Source organism: Olea europaea, chromosome 12 (assembly GCF_002742605.1).
Source record: "Olea europaea var. sylvestris chromosome 12, O_europaea_v1, whole genome shotgun sequence".
Taxonomy (NCBI): domain Eukaryota; kingdom Viridiplantae; phylum Streptophyta; class Magnoliopsida; order Lamiales; family Oleaceae; genus Olea; species Olea europaea.
The window spans coordinates 9903027-9921033 of NC_036248.1; the positions used below are offsets into that span (position 1 = coordinate 9903027).

The window sequence follows — 18007 nt, forward strand, 5'->3', positions numbered from 1 at the left end:
CAAATTTATCGACATAATTTATATCATTTTATCAAAAAAAATTACATCGAGCATGGCATAAAAAGGGGGGGGGGGGACGTAAAATAATGTGATTTAAAATGTAAATTTTCAAAAATTTCCTAAATGATCGAAAGACAACATTTTACATTAATTGGAAGAAATTAGGCATTAATGTCAAAAGAGGCATCATTTATTTATTTAAAAAAAATTTAAATGATCGTAAGGAAAAAGTAACATTAATGTAAAAAAAAATAAAAAAAATAATAATAAAAATGATCAATTTTTTAAAGAATTGTTTGGAATAAAAGTAATTGAGAGGAAAAAGTAGTATAGCAATTCATACCCATATAAAGTAATAAAATTTTTTTAGTAATTTTTACATCCAAAATTTTTTTGGCGTCATATTCCATATAAAATTTCTTGATAAAAAATATAAATTATATTGAGAAATTTGTCATGCAAAATAATAAAAATTAATGACATAATTGAAAACTTTTAAGAAAAGAAGAGTTACATGCCTTTTTTTTTAACACACACGTTTTATAATTTTCGATGTTTATTTAGACTATTCGATATATTTATGATTTAGTTCTCTGAACCAGTTTCGGGATGACATGGGCAATTTATGAATTTGACTAGCGTATGATCATAGGAAAATTTTTAAAATTAATATGCTATCAAAATTATCAAAATATTTGTTTGAAATGACCTACTTTAACATACTATAACATTTGCTACAATTGACTGTTTCGTGTATCGTTAATGGCGTGAAAAGCAATTGACTTTGTAATGACCTTGAAAATTGAGGCAAAAATATAAGAAATTTAATACATTTATAAACATTTTTACCTCATTTTAATTTCCACATTTTTTTCAAAAATAAATAAATATATAAAATTGTCACACACTATATAGGCCCTATAAAGCTAACCCTTTTCATTGACCCTGCTATACGTCCAGGGCCAATTTGATTGGCTTTGGCGCACCCTATAGGTGGGGGGACTATCGCCCCTGTTCGTTCAGTGCCCATGTAGGACAAGTATCTTAATCTCTCTATTGGTATTTTTCATATAGCCCTTGTTTGAGTCCTATTCTACTAAAATTTCATTTTCAATTGCACATTTTTTCAATAAAATAATATTACACGTAAACTCAAAATTTTTCTTTAATTTTAAACCACACATTCTCCATCAATCCACTATTCAAAATGTATTCTTTTATCCAAAATGGGGCTCAAACAAGGGCATAGTATTTGCATTAAGCTTCAACTTTTAATAGCAGAAAATTGTTTTTTTTTTTTGCGAGATTTTGAATTTGATTTGAGTTTTTAATATATATTGCAGATCTAAGTAAAAAACATTGCTTATCGGGTGGTGGTTGTTGTTGGCATAAAGATTGATTGTGATCAATTATTGGATAATTTTCATCGACAAGTAATACGTTACCTAAAAAGTGTGATTTATGACTAAATTTGTAATTGTGTCTTAAATTTTGTGTCACTGTGATCAATAAATAAATTGTGATAAATTAATTTGACGATTTGTGATTGATAAATGAGTTGTGATAATTAATTTATAATTCGTGTCCAATAAATAATTCGTGATCTATAAAAATGACTAATTTGCAATTAAAATTGTAATTGTGGTACCGTGACCGTTTGTGGTTTGTGATCAGCATTTATCATGATCACAAATTATGTATTATTGAAACTATGACATATTTAATTAAATTATAGGTCACAATTCTATTATACGTCACAAAATGTGACTACCAAATTTTAAGAATTCATGATTTTAGAATGACAAAGAGAGACACTGTGAGGTATAAGAGACAAAAAAAGAAGTATGAAGTGTAAGAGAGAGAAAGTGAGAGAAACAATTCCTAAGCCTTGTGTATGGGCTTTTAGAATTTTAATGCATTTTTCTCTCTAATATTTTTAATAACACATTTTCAAAAAAAATAATAATATTATCTGTAGATTCAAAACTTTTTATTTTTTTTTAACCATACAATTTCAAAATAAATTTTTCTCCACATACACATTTTAATGGAGCCTAGACAGGGGCTAAACGATCAATGTAATTAAAATCGAACTAGACTAATAGGTTCAACAACCAAAAAAAAAAAAAAAACCTAGGAACCAATCCAAAATTTGGTTCGATTTAAACTTAAAACCCGTTTATTTTAAAACTAGTAAAAAATCGATTAATTGATCGATTTATCCCCTACTCGGAACACCTGGAATCGATTTTTGCGATTAGGTTGGTTGTTAAATGTTTAAAATTTATAAATGGAAAAAATTCATAACTAAGAGGTTAAGTATTATCTATTTCAAAAATAAGAGCAAATGTTTTAAATATCAAAAATTAGTTATCTACTAAAAATTATTTATGATTTAATTTATTAATTATATATTATATTAATTAAATATATTAAGTCACAAATCTGTACCATTTGATCACATGTAAACGACTTAATTAGTCATATATTGTTTTTCGGCCACAAATCAGAATTTTTATACATCATGAATTATTTTATGATCACAATTTAAAAATTTTATAGGTCGCAGTTTGTTTATCGGTAACAAATCAAAAATTTAAAAGTCGCAATTTCTTTATTGGTCACAAATCACAAATTTTATAAGTCACAATTTATTATACAATCATGAATTATCAAATTATCGGTCACAAATGTACCACAGTGGAGGTGAAATATTACTACCCGATTCTCCTGCATAATTTAATTGAATGGTTCCATCTTCCACGTCAATTATTCCCGTGTCATGGCCACCCCCGCCTGGTTCATCGAAATAGAGCTCAACGATATCATCTGTAAAGCATACACAATTTGGTCTGACGAGGCAATTGACGTAGATACATTACTACTTAAGAACAATGCTTGATCTCCTAAACTTGTCACTTGAGTTAATCCATATGCATAATTGCTCCCTTCCTCATGACATTCATCTAGCCTCCAAACAAAAAAAGCCAGTTGTATAGCATCCAGTTTCCTTCTCCTCTTCGTTGCCAGAGTCTTTGACATCCTCCACCTCATAAACATTATATTACTATCAACATCACCCATGTCCTCCTCGTTATCATCACCCTATTCCTCGCCATCAACATCATCTTCTTCTACATCATCATCATCATCACCCTCTTCCTCATTGTCAACATCATCATCGAAATCAAGTAAAATACCCTTTTCGAAACAAGAAACAAGTAGAAGATGTCCTGATGATTTGACTAGATACTTTTGATATGTATAATTCATTTCAATTGGAGTAGGGCGATAACTGTTGCTTTTAGGCTATTGGCATCATCAAAGTCACAAACAACTACAACTCCATGAACATTTATGGCATAAAATTTGCCATTGTAGAAAATAATATCTCGATAAACTCGAGATTGGATGGAGATATTAGTCCAAACAGTATCTCCTAATTTTGTAAAAGCCAATATAGCACACTCCATAAATAGAAACTATAGTACAATCCTCATTATAATCATGTTAACTTTTCTCCTTAAGAGGATTTGAGGACATCGTTATTTTCAAAACAAAGAAATACCAAACCTCTTGTGGCTTGAATTTCTCATTATATTCATACTGATTAGGGAAGGTCAGCATAGGAGGTAGGTAAATTTGTTGTCTGGAGAAGGGTTGCAATAAATTGATTTGTAAAACACTGCAAATTGTTCACAACCATCCATAATGTGCTCCTGTGCACTTCCTGCCACTTGCCAGAAGCAAGTGGAGTTGATATGTCTTTTGAGGTTAATAAGTTTAGAAAGCAACGAATTGATGCATTTTGATCAGCTTGATTTTCTTGATCCTCGGTATCTACTTTTTCAGCAAGCATGATCCGAGTATATCTAGTAGGCAATGAAGGTTTCTTCTTCAATATTGAAGTCAATGATTGCCAAGATTTACAAACAGTAGCAAAGGAAGTAAAATCCTCTATTACAGTTAAACATTGTGCGATAACAACCAAAATGTCCATTGGAAGATTGGTCCAATCTGCCATGTTCAGTTATCAACTGCAACCCATAAATTCAAGATGAAAGTAATGAAATAAATGAAATAGGGAAAAAGACGATAAATTTTTTTTTTTTTTCAGTCCCACAACAAAAATTTATACTCATGAAGAAAATTAGGTATGTCAATGCAGCAACGAGCATTCAGATTTCCCTTTTCTTCCATTCATTCTTTGAGTTCGAGCTATATTAAAGCAAAAGTGAATTTTCATTACAATAATTCAGAAATACAGTTTATTGATTAGTTGGATTAGTTAAAATTATCATTAATTAATTATGAGATACTTATATGTAAAATGATAGAAAAGTATTTTAGAATATTTGACAAAAGATTAACATCAAACTATATACTTATGAGTTTGTTTGGGAGTGATTTTGAGAATTGAATTTTTGACCGTTAGGAGAAAAGTGGGATCCATCTGTGAAAGAAGAAGTCAAATATGACGGCTGAAATAGTGAAATAACGGTCAAAAAATCAAATTTTTGGGTGAAAAATGGGCCCAAACAGGCCCTATATATCTCTACTTTCTTCCCGGCATAATCCAGCGTAAAAGGTTCACATCGCGAGCCTCATACCTTGAGTAATCACAATCCATTGCATACATGTAACAGCATAAACTTAAATTAAAAGGAAAGGATATCTAGAAACAGAGAGAAATTAAATGAGCAAATAAGTATTAATATTGAGAAATTGATAACAAAATACTACTGCAAGAATAAAAGTAAAAGAGTTGGCTGAATTTTTTTACAATGTCAAGGTAACATGTAGTTCAATGAAAATTGAAAAATACATGCTACTATGACCATTTTTCAGTAAAACGGTTCATCCGTTATCCGTAAATTCACTTTCTATGTAAGATGAAACAACTTTTTACAGAAATGACACACGATAAAAGAGCATCCAGGGTTCAGTCTTTCATCAGATTTCATCACAATCAATGAAATAAAAATCAAAGTACTTTTACCAGTTACAATTAAATCTTAATATAAATATAGCGATATGTATAAATTAAATTTAAAAAACATGAACAGAGTTTTGAAATTGACAAATAATTTTGGAGAGAGATTTACTGAGAAGGGAAGAATATGGATCTGAGAAATTTGAGCAAATTGTAGTATTGTAGCTACTTTTATAATTGGGGTTGGAGAATTAAGATTTTTATGAATCTTTGTTGGTGTAGGTTTCGTAATCTAAGTCGCCATTAGGTTTTTTGTTCTGTTCATAACACTATGAGGAAAAGAACAAAATTGTTTGAATAAAAGTATAAATATTCTAGATATTGTTTGAAATCAAAATACTAGTAAGAATAGAACTAAAGGTGTTGCCCCTTATGGGGTGGCCGAATTGGTGGAGTATGTGAGCGAGGAGACTTTTGGTCACAAGTTCGATTCCCTGTACCAACACTTTCTCGGTCGAGTCTGTCGCATCGGGCTTGTCTAATGCGTTTACCTGGCCTGCGTGGTTTGCAGGCTATTGCATTAGTCCAAGGGTTTACCTAGTGCGCACCCAAAGGATAACGGCTGCGGATTTGCCCGTCATAAAAAAAAAAAAGGGTGTTCGTTGAAATATTTTACAATGTCAACGTAAGTCATACTTCATGGAAATTGATATAACTTTTTCGAAAAATGCCACTTGACCTTCATGGATGATACTCCCAATGACCGCGCCCTCACTTGGGATGCATGGGTCCCGTGCGAATAAAATACAACATCACTACAGTGCCCGAATTTTTTTCACAGAGGGAATGACCAACTCTCACAATGGTTGGGCCCCACTTTTTTTTTTGGACTTTTTTATTCACGCGGAACCCATGGCTTGTGAGAGGATGTCAATCATTTGGTCATCCATTTTCGAGCAAAATAGTTTAATTCAAAAATAATCCCCAACCCTCATATTTGTGTGTGTGGTTATCCCCGCGGGTCGTGTAGCATTACTAAACTTTTTTAGTAAAATGGTTCATCCGTAAGTTCACTTCTTTTTGCAAGATAAAATTCTTTTTACACCACAAAAAGAACATCCAAAATTTTGCCTTTCATATATAAAGGTTGAATTCCAACCTTGAGGGTCCCCATCGTTCTACCCCTAGAGTTTTGTGAGGCAGGTAAGTCGCGGGATGTGCCCCAACATGTCAGGGAACAAGATCTGCCTGTACACTGCGCCTACAAAGGAGTCCAATTCCATGTTTCAGGAATTGAACCCCCCACACTGCGGCTGCCAGCAAGGCGTGAGATAACCTCATTCCTGTCATTTGCACCACTAGGCTATGCCCCAGAGGGGCTTTGCCTTTCATATATTACTGTAAAGCCGGCCGTCACAATAGAAGAAAAAAAATCAGTCTTTCTTCCAATTTCGATTAATCCTGTTTTGTTCGAATTAAGATCTAAATTTGAATTTAAATCAAAGTCAACAATTAATTTTAACCAAATGTTTTATAAAATAGGCAACTTTTTAACCATACATTTCATCAACTTTTATCAAAATCTATCAAAAATTTGACTTTAATTCCACTAAATAGGAGCTAATGTAGCCGTATTTGGTGAGAATTAAAATCAAAATTTTAGTAGATTTTGATAAAAGTTGATAAAATATGAAATTGAAAAAGTTGTGGAACCAATAAAATATATAATTGAAATTAATTTTTGACTTTGAGAGCATAACAGAAAATGTATCGATATGTATAAATTGAAAAGGATTAAACCCCTTTATCCGGGCTACATGGTCCACCCACCTTTCACTGGGGCAGCTGTGCAACATGGTTCAAAGAATTGAAATTGATAAGTACCTTTGTAGAGAGAGATTAGTTGTACGGGGAGAACAGGGATATTGGATACACGAGCAAGTTATAGTATTGTGGCTGCATTTATAATGACAACCATTATTTAAATTTATTTTTTCTACGCTCTTGTTTTCAATCACACATTCACGCAATAAAATATTATAAATGTAAAATCAAAACTTTTTCTACTTTTTAATCATATTCTTGAAAAAATCACTATTAAAACTTTATTTTTGCAAATTAATAACCATCAAATCGTGCCAAAAATTTTATGAATCCTTGTTGATTTAGGTTTCCTATAAGCCAATGATTAGATTCCCCCCCCCCCCCCCCCCCCCCAAACTCACCACCTCCTCATTGAGAACCACTTCCAAACCCACCACCTAATTGATGTATCTATTTATGTATGCTTAGTTTGTTCTTTATTGGGGGTTGGGGGGTGGGGTGGATACTAACGAGCTATTGCCAACAATAGACATTGATAAAGTTACCAAATCTTAAATAAACCGACCCATTTAACCCAGCCTGTGTTGGCAAGGTCCAGGCCCATTTACAAGAGACTTTTGTTTAGATTTGGATTATATAAGAGTTGAAAGCTTGAGAGGAGACAAGGAACTAGAAAAGCTAGTATTGTGTGAAGTGGAGACATAGATTTGCTATTATTGTAAGGCGGCCATTTTGAAGTATCCTGCTTTGTCCATATGAAGAGTGAACACAGTTCCATAAGTAGCTTCCTTTACATTGATCAACAAGTTTGAATCCGAACAAAAAAAAAAAAAAATTGCACACTCGATCAATCTATTACCTTAGCAGCAAGTTGATTTTTTTACTATTTTATTGTAGTTGCATGATCAATCACCAATAAAAATCTCATGCCAATTGTCTTATTTGAAAAATCCATGTTTATTCACAAAATCCCTAAAAAATCAAGATTGCTTTGTTCATAAATGTCATGATAAAGAGCAAGTTTTTTCTGTTAGGAGAATAGAAGTAAAAATAGGATTAAAGAATTCAAACATGGCAAAATACAAGCATTAATCTCGAATATCTTAACGAATTTTAAGTTTGATTGTAGCTTTTCCAAAATACAATATCAAGCAAATATGTTGTAGAATTAAATAAACAACAATGAAAGGAATAATTTAAATGACAAGCAAAAAATGCAATGTGTCCTTGGAAATCAAATGTACCACAATGGAGGTGAAATATTACTACGAGATTCCCCTGCATAATTTAATTGAGTGGTTTTGTCTTCCATATTAAATATTCCCGTGTCATGGCCACCTCCGCCTGGTTCCTCGAAATAGAGCTCATAGTTATCATCCGTGAAGTATATGCAGTTTGGCTTGATAGATTCTGACGAGGCAACTGATGTAGATACATTACTACCTAAGAACAATGCTTGATCTCCTAAACTAGTCACTTGAGTTAATCTATATGCATAATTACTCCCCTCCTCATGACATTCATCCAGCCTCCAAACAAAAAAGCCAGTTGTATAGTATCCAGCTTCTTTCTCCTCTTCGTTGCCACAGTCTTTGACATCCTCCACCTCATCAACATTAACATTACCATCAACATCACCCATGTCCTCCTCATTATCATCACCCTCTTCCTCATCGTCAACATCATCATCGAAATTAAGTGAAATACCCTTTCGGAAACGAGCAACAAGTAGAAGATGTCCTGATGATTCGACTAGATACTTCTGATATGTATCATTCGTTTCAATTGGAGCAGGGGCGATAACTATTGCTTTTGGGCCATTGGCGTCATCAAAGTCACAAACAACTACAACTCCATGAACATCCACGGCATAAAATTTGCCATTGTAGAAAATAATATCTTGATAAACGCGAGATTGGACGGAGATGTTAGTCCAAACAGTATCTCCTAATTTTGTAAAAACCAATATAGCATATTCTCCATAAATAGCAACTATAGTACAATCCTCATTATAATCATGTAAACATTTATCCTTAAGAGGGTTTGAGGACATCACTATTTTCGCAACAAAGACACCCCAAACCTCTTGTGGCATGAATCTCTCATCATATACATACTGATCAGGGAGGGTCAGCATAGGAGGCAGGCAAATTTGTTGTCTGGAGAAGGGATGCAATAAATTGATTTGCAAATCAATGCCAATTGTCCACAACCATCCGTAATGTGCTCCTGTGCACTTCCTGCCCCTCGCTTCTGGCAACTGGAGTTGGTATGTCTTTGAGGTTAATAAGTTTAGAAAGCAACGAATCGATGCATCTTGATCATCTCGATTCTGTTGATCTTCGGTATCTATTTTTTCAGCAAGCATGATACGGGGATATCTAGTAGGCAATGAAGGTTTCTTCTTCAATATTGAAGTCACTGATTGCCATGATTTACATACAGCAGTAAAGGAAGTAAAATCCTCAATTACAGTTAAACATTGTGCGATAACAACCAAAATGTCCATTGGAAGATCCGTCCAATCTGCCATGTTCAGCTATCAACTGCAGCCCGTAAATTCAAGATGAAAATAATGACATAAGTGAAATAGGAAGATGATATTTTTAATCAGTCCCACAACAAAAATATTTACTTATGAAGAAAATTAAGTGTGTCAGTGCAGCAACGAGCATTCATATTTCCCCCTTATTTTTTTCCTTCATTCTTCGAGCTATATTAAAGCAAAAGTGAATTTTCTTTACAATAATTCAGAATACTGTTTATTGGAATAGTTAGAATTATCAATTAATTAATTATGAAATACTTCCTAAATCCTAATTGATATTAACATGTGTTTGTATATTGTAACTCTGACTCATTACTCATAAGAGAGGGCTGAGGGCAGAAAGCCAGAAAGGTACAAATCAAATTCCAAGATATCGAAGACGGAACGGAAGACTCGAACAAAATTTCATATCCTCAAAATTCACTGATTCAAGTTGGCTTCTTAGTTCTTATACCTAGTATTTATGATTTATCATATACATAATACAAACCAATTATAATTTCCCCTAAGATATCGAAAGATTTTCATGTTCTAATTAGTAAATTACTTACACTAACCTAACCCAAGTCGGCACTCGACAGCCAGGCGGTGAGTCGGCACTGGGCGGTCCTGCTCGACGGCTACGGCAGGGGTTGATTTTTGATTTTTGGGAATGATTACAATTGGTTTTGTAAAGGCAAGGAAACGGGAATAGGGGTTTATAAGTGAATAAGAATAGGGAGAAGTTGCATAATAGGTTATGTAGTGGAAATTCTACCACACACTTACCTCCAAATTATAAAAAATGGAGATACGACACTAATATGCTCCTATCAAATCAAGTAAAAAAAGGAAGGGAAAAAAAGAGGAAAAAAGGTATAGATGGTAATGTATTCTGATTCATGGAATCATGGTGGTAATTAGTGTCAATTAAATATGATCTTTTTTTGAAAGAATTAAATATGATATTTAGTTGACGATTTTTGAGGAATTGTAATAAATTGTTTTGTATTTTAATTGGAGTTAATTACCAAAAATAGTGCCATTACGTTAAAGTAGTAGTTTTGAAATATTTAATCACAATAGGAAGTAATTTGAGAATAAGAAAGATGTAATAGTAATTCTAGAATTGTATTTTTTCATTGGGTTATATACGAAAATTTCTTATGTATTGATACAAATAAGTGCGCTAAATAAATGGGCATAATATTATATAAATTAGTAGGCTAAAGATTAAACAAAAAAAAAAAAAAAAAAAAAAAGGAAGAGGAAATTAGACTCACTACCCTAAAAAAATATCAAATTAGATTTATACCCTTTTTAGGATTATAACCTCTCAAGATCGTAATTAATACGTTTATAAAACTCCAAACTGATCAAACTATACCAGTTAGTTTCTCTACCATCTCTGCCTTCATCAATAAATTTTCTCCGGTCACATTCAGTAGCCACAAATTTTCTATCTATAAACCCCAAAATCACCACGCTCTTTACTATCATTTAAAAGTTCACGAATCTCCAGTCCAGCAGTTTTGATGCTAGTTCGACATAGTGCCTCAGCTTTCTTCGATTGTCTCACCGAACAGTGGATAGAAGTGGAGATGTAGTAGTAAATGGCTTGGGTTTGTGGTAATAGTAGTGATGGTGACGGGAGGAATGGGGCTTGTGTTGACAGCATGGAGAAGAAGTGGCAAAGGGATTTGGGGGAATGACGTTGATCATAATGGATCTCTTATTCCTGGCCAACTGTTTTCAATTGGGAATCGCAAAAGCAATTTTCTAACTTATTAGTGGTTTTGTCTGAGATTCTGAGTGAGTTCATTCACAACTTTCTCTTGCCCTTCTCTAGAAATAGGAGTATCCCTTTTATGATATGTCGATAAACACTGAGGTGCTCCTACAATATTTGTTCTATAATGTGGATGTTGGTAGTTGTAGCTGTTGCATCTATAATCCCTAGTAACAGCAGCAAACTTCGATTTATTATAGCTCCTACAAAATATTTGAGTTAGTTTTGGCTAATTTATCACTATTTATCTATCACCACATGAGTATAGAACCCACCAACGAACTAACTGATGACTAAATTGTGTTGTGTTAATGACCCTATATGAATTAAACTTTTGGCTAATTTTGCTTAATCATCCAAACTATCACTGGTTCCCTATCTAGTTTAAGGGTGCTTTCATGACTTACACAAGTTGGTGTTAAAAAATGTTGAGCATTTGGCTAATTTTGCTTGATCTTCCATACTAATTATTCAACGAGTGTTTGTTACTTTTTTAGTATTCGTCACTTTTTGAATGTTTGTTACTTTTTTGTATTTATGTCACTGTTTTTTTTTTGTCACTTTTTGAGCATTTATCACTTTTTTTTGTCCCTTTTTTTGAATTCGTGTAACTTTTTTACATTTGTGTCATTTTTTTAAATTCACTACTTTTTTTGAATTTCTGTTACTTTTTTAGTAATTGTCACTTTTTTGAATCTGTGTAACTTTTTTAATTTGCATCACTTTTTAAAATTCGTCGCTCTTTTTAAATTTCTATCACTTTTTTGAATTTTTGTTGCTTTTTTTACTAATTGCCATTTTTTTTGAATTTTTATCACTTTTTTTAGTGTTTGTCACTCTTTTCAATCATTTTTTTGAAATTATTATCACTTTTTTATTGACAAACGTCATTTTTTTTAATAAAATTGACATTGTATATAATTTTTTAATGAAAAAGTGATACTAACTTTTAAAAGTGACATTGTGTCACTTTTTTTTTTTTTTTAAAAAAGGTGACAATTTTTGTAAAAAGTGATAATGTGTCATTTTTTTAATTTTACACAGTATTTTTACTTTCAAAAATTTTTTCATATGATTTTTCAAAAGACATAATTTTAAGGGTATTTTTGTAAGTTACCCAAAAAAAAATTGAGGTAGGCTAGCCCATTTGAAATCAATTGTTGGTGGGCTAATATGGACTACTATATTACCATTTGGAAATTACATCAGACCAGGCCTTTGAAGAATACAATGCAAACATCAGTCAGGAAGGTTTTTTAAGCATAGTTCAGGTATTGAGTTTTATTAATTAAATATTATTTTAATATTTAACAATATTAATAATAAAATAATAATTATTTTATTATGGTGCGTTCTGTTAAATATCTAAATTCAAACTACTAGTATTATCAAAACCATTCTCTCTCTCCCTCTTCCCCCACTATCTCCGGTTACTTCATTCACACTTCGACCATTTCTACTACATTTTCAGCCTGTAATTTCCACTAGTCTCTGTATTACCAACCAAAACCGTTATATTCATTACATAATCCATTAGTTATTGGTAGAATATATTCACGACAATTGAAGTTTTTGTTGGCGACATAAAATGGAGAAATCCAAGGGTGCAGAAAGGGTGACTAATGTTGAAGAGTTGTCACAAAGAAGTCGCAAGAGGAAGGATGAGGGGAGCCCCGAAAAAAACCCATTGAAAAAGCACGCAGTGACTGTGCGGAAAGGGTTATCAAAAAAGGTTATTTCGTCCCCTTTTTTGTTTTTAATGTAAGTGATATATATGTATACAAAAATAGTTGTGTAGTATGTATTGAAAATTAATTGGAGAAATGTGATTGTTACCCTATTCGATTCTATTCGTGATTGGAATGGGTTAGGGTTTTTGAATTGAATCCCATTTATCAATGAAATTTATTTTTCCCTTTTAACTTTATGAATAATTTGTATTCTAACCATGAAGAGACTACATGTGACGAGGATGTGCCAATGTGACCAAGGTTGTTATGAATCCGTGGCTTACTGCATTACTGCATAACAGTGTGTCATGCCTGTGATCGAATTGGAATGTGTTGGGGGTTTTGCTTTTGTAATGTGTTATGAATTTGTGTTTTGGAATGTGTTCCCAATCTATTGTGTTGTGAATCTGTGACCATGATATGTTCTGAATGGGTTATCTGTGACCATGATGTGGGAATGCGTTATGAATTTGTGGCTTGACTGCATAAACGGTATAACAGTATGTTATGCCTTTGAGCTTACTGCAATGGGTTGGGGATTTTGCTTTCGTAATGTGTTATGAATTTGTGTTTTGGAATGTGTGAATCCGTGACCATGATGTGTTTTGTATGGGTTGCGTACCTGTGACTATATTGTGTGAATGTGTATTGAATAGGTGGCCTAACTACATAACAGCTTTGAGCCGACTGGAATGGGTTGGGGGGTTTTTTACTTTGAAATGTTATGAATTTGTGTTTTGGAATGTGTTCTCAATTTATTGTTTTATGGATCTATCACCACGATGTGTTCTGAGTGGGTTATGCATTTGTGACTACCACGTGTCAATGTGTTATGAATTTGTGGCTTGACTGCATGCCAGTATGTTATGCCTATGACCTGACTAGAATGGGGTGGGGGCTTTGCTTTTGGAATGTATTCTCAATTCATTGTGTTATGAATGTGTGACCATGATATGTTCTGAATGTGTTATGAATCTGCATCATGTGACTATAATGCCACCAAGATTTTATAAATATGTAGTTTTAGTGCAACTTTATTTATGTTTGTGACCTTGTTAAAAGTGTGTATCTGTGTGATTTTTCATACAAGCATTTAACACTGTGTCTACACTTAATGCAGGTTTGGGAATTCAAAATACCAAAAGAGAGCTGATTTCCAGACAAGATTACAATCTCAGTTAGTAAGGGTGCTCTAACCACCATTCAGACAAGTTAAGTCAATGACAAAAACTTATATTGATGGACAAATGTTTTGCCCATTTCTTGGATTTTCATGAAATTGTGATATAGTCGCAATTGATTCACTACTTCCTTCTGAGGCATGTTCATTACCCGAACGATTAAGAAATGTGGTTTTATGTGTCCGGGCGATATGCTCGGTTCTCTATCTCGGAGTTTTGTTTAGTCACGGGGTTGAGGTGTTCTGGGTATAATGATACACAAGTGTTTGAAAGTCAATAGTCACAGTTAAATGCAAAATATTTTTCTCAAGTGCACAGTGTAACCCACGAAGACATAAAGTCCACTTTCATATCTGCTTGCCAAATGCCGGACTTGGATCTTGTTGAAGCCCTTCTAGATAAGGTCGTTGCTATGATTGGGACGCTGTACTTCATCACCGCATATCTATTTCCCAGAGTTTATAAGAAAGTTGTTGACCACTTCCTATTCGTGCTCGTTGAGGATTTCTCTGCAATGAATCAGTTTCCGTGGGGCAAGTTATTATTTGAAATTATGTTGAGTGCATTGAAAGATGGGTTAAGTAGGAGGAACTCACACTATAGGCTACGAGATATGTTGGTAGCCTTTCAAGCATAGATATTTGAGATTTTTCCTAGCCTTGATGGAATTGTGGTCACACGGATATCAATGATGCATTTCCGCATCAAGAACTGAATTGCAGATGAGCAACCATCCATTGCCAAGTTGGAAGGACCTGACTGCTTCTCTAATCCTAACGTAAAGTTTCTGTAAGAATTATGTACTTAGTAATCATCTGTTGACATTACATTTCTCTAATCTATATCGTTCTGCAGATTGAGATTCGTGACCTAGAACCTTCGAAAACTAAAATGGCCATGCAATAATGAGTGGTGTCAAGCACAAGAAGCCAATTCAACTGAAGTTCTCACGAGACAACCGCAGAGATAAGAGTAAAATAGAAAGGTCAGTTGACCGTGCCGGTACGAGTGGGAAGTCAGGTCCATCAGTGTTATTGCTAACAGACAGCAGTGTTCGACGGGCTCGTGTTCCCCACAACAACGATGATATCCTCCTCCAAGATGGTAGGAGATATCTCCCCTTGAGAAATCTCCAACCGAATAATGCTCGTCAGTTGCTCATCATTCTCCAAAGGAACAACAGTCTCGTGAGGCTCAATGGGATGATGTAAGTTGTTATTTTAGTCAATTGTAAAACAATTATATCGTTGGTCACAGACCATTAGTTTCAGGTCATGTGTGGTTTAGATAAGGTCATACGTGATACATTTGTGTTGTCAGTGTGCAATATATGTTTCTATTTGGTCACAAGTCACATATAATAAGTTTATTTATTTTATCAGGAATTTGAGGAGTTGAGGATGCAAATATCTGAACTGAACTCTTATAATAAAGTGTTAAATGTGGAGCTTGATGACATTAAGTCTCAAATGTCATCAGTGAATGCTGAGCAGATGATGAAGATGAATTACATAGTCCAAATGCAATCTAACATAAAAAGTGACTTGATGGAGATTAGGACAAACATTCAATTCTTGTCAGAAATGGTGTTAGCAATGATTTCCAGTTTCATGGATGAAATTATGAGATGGTTTGGTCATCAAAAAAGTGATCATGAAGTTGGAGATAAAGATCCTCCCATTGTTGGAGGATCTGATAAGACCAAAAAGTAGTTACATTACATTTCCACATTTCGACAAGAGTTGCATTTGACAATTGAAACTCTCATTTTGGGTACAAGTGAAAATTGTCGAACCAAATGTAGACAGGAAAGGAAAGGGCAAAATGGACCCAAGTGATGATTTTGTTCTGCCGTATACTCTTGAATCACCATCATTTGACTTGGGGGTTTGATCTACACAACCTGACATTTTACATTCCGAAGACATTCAGAAGCATGTCGATTCGGTAATATCGGATGTGGTTACAGCAATTAAAACTGTTGATACCGAGGTATTCATAACTTCAGGATTCATACAACACGTAGTTCACAACTAGTAAATTGTCATAGGTCACAGATCACACTCATATGCTGGATGTCCACAGGTCACGGATCATAACTAGTACATGGTTATAGGTTATAGTTCATGTGCAGCATGCTAAACTAAGATGTGAGTTATCACAAATTCAGGATTCACAAAATGCATATACTAGTAAATGGCCATAGGTCATAGGTTACACATACTAACAAGTTCACAGTCAGTTCTTCGGTCACAGTTCATCTACTGGTAGACCACTGTTTATATGCTGCATACTAAACTGAATAAATGTACATAAACTAACATGTGACCTATTACAACATTACGCAAGGATCACCTACTGCTTAACCAACTTCTGAACTGTCAGTTAAGCGGGTTTCAAGGCTTGCAAAGATATTGCAGTCTCAATTTGTAGTTGTAGAAGGAAGTTATTCAAGCATGACGATATTGTTATTTTTGAAATTTACAAAGGTCATGTTGATGATATTGATAGCTCAGCATTCATGACTTGGTTCCAGAGAGGGTACAAACTAAAAACCAAGTATTTTTATTTTGTATCCATTTGTTACTTTTAATCGATAACTTATTGTAACACAATAACTTAATTTTTCATATTGGTCCCATGAAAAAGTTTAGCGATGACGATGGTAGAATGAAACCTGCTTTTGTTCTTGGTTCATGCCCAGTAAGTCATATGTCCTGGTTCTACCAGCTTAAAATTCAGAGTCATCTTTGATCAGTTCGATATGATTACATTTCTCTACTCATATAAGTCATGTTTCCATTACTAATTAGCCACAGAATGTATATACAGATACAAGACACAGTTACCTCATGTGTACACAAATTGCAGTCCATCGTCACAGATTACTGTCCATAGTCTATAGTCACAAATCACAGGTACATGGTTTATATAAATAGGTCACATTCCATATTACTGAGCTCTTTCCTTTTTATTGAAACAGCACATAAATGCATGCTTTTATTACATTCGCCAAGTTGCAAAATTTGGCAACAAAGTGAAGTTTAGAGCTACAATGATGACTCCTGGTTTCAGAATAAGATCAAAGTCATATACCCTGTTTTCTTGAAGGATCCCAATATTCTAATGTCAGAGTCTAGCTTTATTAACATTATAAGAGGTCACAGCCTTCCTTTGAGCACACCCTGGGCCGATGTTGACTACGTGTTCATGCCATTACAGCCCATCAACAAAGCTCACTAAATGCTTGGTTTGTTACAATTCAGAAGCCATACGTAGATGGTATTCAATTCGGTAGGCAAAAGTTACCGTGACTAGAAAATTGTACAAGGTATCAAGTCATTTGTGAAAATCTTACCTGCTCTTATGAATAATCTTAAAATTTCAAAAAAGGACCCTGATTATTATAAACCCAATTGCATGGAATTGAAGGTTACTATCGATGATACCCTACCTCAGCAAGCGAATGGGTAATTTTGTGATCAAGAGTACAATGTGTATAACTTTTAAAAAATTTCATTCATAATATTTTGTCTTGTGTTGTTTTGCAGTCTCGATTGTGGGATATTTGTGACTTTATATGCGTTATATATCCTCCGTGAAGGCAGGGAGTCCATTCCACATACATTTGATGCCAGCAAGTGTAGAATGAACATTTGCCACACTGTTGTGCAAGCATCGAGAGATGTACGTGAAGAGGGCGAAGTAACCTACACAGGGGAAGGAGATTATCATAGTATAAAAGAAGACTGAAAAATGTAAATGCAGTTGATGCTGTAGTTTGTACATGTTACAAATATTAGTATTTTCTGCTGAATGAAGGTAATTGTAATGAATACTAACATGTTGTTGTAAGCTTTGATTTGCAATACATGAACACATGTTTTTGCTCATAATATTGTATTGGTTACATACTATTGCAATGTTTCTCTAATAGAAACATTGCATTTCACAGGTCTCTGGATATCTTACGTCCCACACGTGATTCAAGTCACATGATACACAGCATAGTACATTGCATTT

General features: G+C 33.7%; 2 protein-coding genes across 3 annotated transcripts; one reads left to right on the forward strand and one right to left on the reverse strand.

Annotated features, from left to right (window-relative positions):
- Positions 1 to 7831: 7831 nt before the first annotated feature.
- Positions 7832 to 10074, reverse strand: LOC111405554 (putative F-box protein At5g55150). Of its 2 annotated transcripts, none has more exons than XM_023034501.1 (2): positions 9857 to 10074; positions 7832 to 9303 (listed from the first exon to the last, which is right to left on the reverse strand). In XM_023034501.1, the coding sequence occupies exon 2, from the start codon at positions 9288 to 9290 to the stop codon at positions 7992 to 7994; it is 1299 nt and encodes a 432-aa protein (XP_022890269.1). In that variant the 5' UTR covers positions 9291 to 9303; positions 9857 to 10074; the 3' UTR covers positions 7832 to 7991. The 2 variants fall into 2 exon arrangements, with proteins under 2 accessions (XP_022890269.1, XP_022890268.1); XM_023034500.1 differs by having other exon boundaries at positions 9863 to 10032.
- Positions 10075 to 12171: 2097 nt separating this feature from the next.
- On the forward strand, positions 12172 to 17801 carry LOC111406957. Its single transcript, XM_023036307.1, has 4 exons — positions 12172 to 12805; positions 13924 to 14762; positions 14840 to 15191; positions 17536 to 17801. The coding sequence occupies exons 3-4, from the start codon at positions 14890 to 14892 to the stop codon at positions 17735 to 17737; spliced, it is 504 nt and encodes a 167-aa protein (XP_022892075.1). The 5' UTR covers positions 12172 to 12805; positions 13924 to 14762; positions 14840 to 14889; the 3' UTR covers positions 17738 to 17801.
- The last annotated feature ends 206 nt before the right edge of the window (positions 17802 to 18007 follow it).